At 66.3% G+C, this 3064-nt stretch overlaps 1 protein-coding gene across 2 annotated transcripts in view; it reads right to left on the bottom strand.

Annotated features, from left to right (window-relative positions):
* The window catches only part of NT5DC2 (5'-nucleotidase domain containing 2), a 51166-nt gene that overhangs the window by 339 nt on the left and 47763 nt on the right, over window positions 1-3064 (bottom strand). For both annotated transcript variants that reach the window (XM_027958322.3, XM_042236122.2), the window contains exons 4-13: window positions 2992-3047; window positions 2814-2907; window positions 2571-2699; window positions 2401-2461; window positions 2206-2308; window positions 1992-2093; window positions 1751-1832; window positions 445-531; window positions 221-361; window positions 71-135 (exon numbers count right to left, since the gene is read on the bottom strand). In XM_027958322.3, the coding sequence (XP_027814123.1) occupies window positions 71-135; window positions 221-361; window positions 445-531; window positions 1751-1832; window positions 1992-2093; window positions 2206-2308; window positions 2401-2461; window positions 2571-2699; window positions 2814-2907; window positions 2992-3047 (920 nt within the window). The remainder of the gene's footprint in view (window positions 1-70; window positions 136-220; window positions 362-444; window positions 532-1750; window positions 1833-1991; window positions 2094-2205; window positions 2309-2400; window positions 2462-2570; window positions 2700-2813; window positions 2908-2991; window positions 3048-3064) is intronic.

Here is a 3064-nt window from a genome sequence, read left to right as displayed (position 1 = left end):
CTGCCGAAGGAGACGCGGGCACTCGGGGGGCGCCCGAGGGGGCGGGGCCTCCTGCCGGGCCCCCACTCACCTCAGCTCCTGCCGCTCCTTCACCCAGGCGGCCAGCACCTGCCGCGACTCGGCGTCCTGGTAGGTCTGGGGGAGACAGGGGTGTGCCGCGTGTGAGTGGCCGGGGGGCGGCCCTGCTGTGCCGCGCCCTGCCGCCAGGCGGCCCCCGCACCTGCATGCGCTCCAGCAGCCCCGTGAGCGCCTGCTGCCACGTCAGCGAGTGCATGTACTGCTCCGTGTTGATGATGCGGATCTCGCGCTCCAGCTCGGGGATGATGGCGCCCGTGCGCCAGCCGTGCCGCAGCATGAGGTCCTGGGGGGCCGGGGAGACTGGGCTCAGCAGCAGCCAGGAGACCCCCCACCTCCCCAGGGGGCCCCAGCCCCGGCCCCCCTTACCGCCAGGTCACTGTAGAGGTGGTCCCCGAAGTAGAGCACTCGGGGGCCGCGCCATTCCGTCAGCCGCAGGAAGTCAAACAGGTTTCCCTGGGGGCGGGGGACGCAGCTACGCCCACTGTGCCGCGTGGCTTCCCCTCCGGCTCCCCTCCGCCAGGCCTCCCCAGCCCCCAGAGGCAGCGAGGCCGGATGTAGGGCTGCCCTTTCCCGCGGCCTCGGGGCCCCTCTGGGCCCTGGCCCTAGCCGCCTCCCCTTCACACTCAGGAAGGGGGTCTGCCCGCGGCAGGAAGGCCTCCCCGCCCTGTGCCCTCACACCCGCGCAAGCGATGGCCCGAGTCCACTCTGTGGGAAACAAACTGCAGCCGTGGCCCTGCAGCCAGCAGGCCACCCTGGCCCAAGCCCCGAGGGGCCCGGCAGACCAATGGCAGACTTCCCTGTGAGGTGCCTGCCCCTCCTGCGCCAAAGGCAGAGAAAAGATGAAAACAGCCAGGCTCCATCCAACACGGCAGAGGCGGCTGGTAGGGGAGCAGACACCGGGGTGGGCCGGGACAGCCTGCCCACGGGAGAGGCCTGGGGAGGCGACAGCCACGGAGCAGACAGGTAAGGGGGAAGAGAGAAGTATGAGCAGGCCAAGTGCTGAGGATGTGCCAAGTTTGGCAGGAGACAGGTAGGGAGAGAACAGAGAAACCACATACGTGATGAAATTTCAGAACATGAGGCCTAAAGGAAAGTCTGAAACCTGCCAAAGAAGAAAACTCAGCGTTTCCCACAAAGGTAGAGTGACAGTCCTCAGGCTCAGCCAGGAGGCCAAGACAACAGAGTGTCACCGTGACAGCTTCTGCCCAAGGGGGCTGCCAGCATGGGAGGCTGGGCAGGTGCAGGGCCGGGGTACTGCCTGCAGGCTGGGCTCGGCACCAGGCAGCCCAAGGCTGCGCTACTGGCCTGACCCCCAACCCCGAACCACTGTCTCTAAGAAGCCCCAGCTCAGCCAGGATTTCCACATTCCATCCAGAGCCAAATACTTCATCACCTCCTGCTCACAGCCACCTAACACCTCCCCAACCAAGCACAAGGCCCCTTCTCACCTTCCTAGCCAGCCAGGAAAAGGGGTCCTCAGAGGCCTGTGGGCCGCCCCAACTAGGCTGTCTGGCTGCAGCAGATGGTTCAGCCCCACTGAGTGGGTGCTTACTGAATGCCTGAGCTACTGAAGAGCTTCACAGCACATGTGAGGAGAGCATGGCACGGCGAGGCCAAGCATCGGGGCTGGGCCCCTACAGGCCCTGGGAGGGCCCACCCAGCTGGCTCTCACCTGCCGGTAGATCTTTCCCTTTTCCAGGCGGGTGATGCGGTCCCAGTGCAGCGAGCCCTTCTCATCAAGTTTCCTGAAAGGCCTAGGGTGGGTTCAAAGGCCTGGGGTGAGGTTCAACACCTGGTTCCCAGGCTGTGGCAGAACCACAGGCGGCATACCTGCCCGTCAGCACAGGGGTGCCCCTGCCCCAGGGACACAGAGCAGCAAGCACAAGCCCGTGCCCACCGCGGCCAGGCCTTACTTGCGTCGGTCGGTGAAGAAGCTGGGCTTGTCCGCCTGGACGATGACCACATCAAAGAGCTGGCGCCAGTCGGGACCCACCATGTGCCGCATTCCCTTGTCCCTGGGCGGAGAGGGCCCGAGTGGGGCAGGCGGCCGAGGGAGGCTCCAGGCCTCTGCCACCCAGCTCGAGTCCCTGTCCCGCTCCCTCCCCCCGCGGGGGCAGGGGAGCTTACACGAAGCTGAAAGGACTGTTGGTGATGAGGAACAGCTGCTTCCCATGGGCCACCAGGCGGCTCAGCACGGCGAACGTCTCGTCCCCTCGCAGGATGTACTTCTCTGGGAAGTACACGGGGCGGGAGAGAAGCGAGCGGTGAGGGCCAGCCCCGTGCCGGCCCCGGCAGCCACAGCAGGGCCCTGGCCCCCCTTACCCATGTCCCGCTCGATCCACTGGTACATGAGGCCCTTCACGTGCACGTCTCGGATGGCATCCTAGGGGCAGTGGAGGGACAGTGAGGCCTCACTGGAGCCCGGGGCGGCCTGCCCTGCTGTGTCTGGGCTCCTGTCCACGCCACCCTGGGGCGCAGGCCCAGGCCCTTACTGTCACGTCCTTGTAGAGGTGCGCTTGGTCAAACTCCAGGCCGTGGCCCAGGAAGTGGTCCACCACGCAGGAGAGCAGCGCCATCTCTGGCAGCGAGAAGATGTCCATGAACTGCTTGATGGAGGGTCCCTGGGGAAGGAGCGCTGGCTGAGCAAGACCTCCAGCCCTGGAGACCCAAGGGCAGTGTGGCCCGGGGGTGAGGGCTGGGAGCCCTCCCCGGGCGTGCGCCGAGCGGGCATCTACCTTGCCGTAGAATCCGCTCATCTGGTAGAGGGGGATGTGCTGGGTGCCCCCGTAGAGCTCAATCACCTCTTCGTCTGGCACAGGCTGGAGGCCCCTGGGTGGGTGCACAGAGACCACCAGTCCAAAGTGGCGCCCTGGTGGGAGGTGGGGGCACGGGCAAGGCCAGGGTGGCACTGACCTGTAGGCTGTCCCCAGCTGCACGTAATGGAAGGCGTCAATCTTCATCAGAAGGCTCTAGGGGCACCACGGGA

Source organism: Ovis aries, chromosome 19 (assembly GCF_016772045.2).
Source record: "Ovis aries strain OAR_USU_Benz2616 breed Rambouillet chromosome 19, ARS-UI_Ramb_v3.0, whole genome shotgun sequence".
Classification (NCBI taxonomy): Eukaryota; Metazoa; Chordata; class Mammalia; order Artiodactyla; family Bovidae; genus Ovis; species Ovis aries.
The sequence above is the reverse complement of the archived record's forward strand: the minus strand, read 5'-3'. Positions and strand labels throughout refer to the sequence as shown.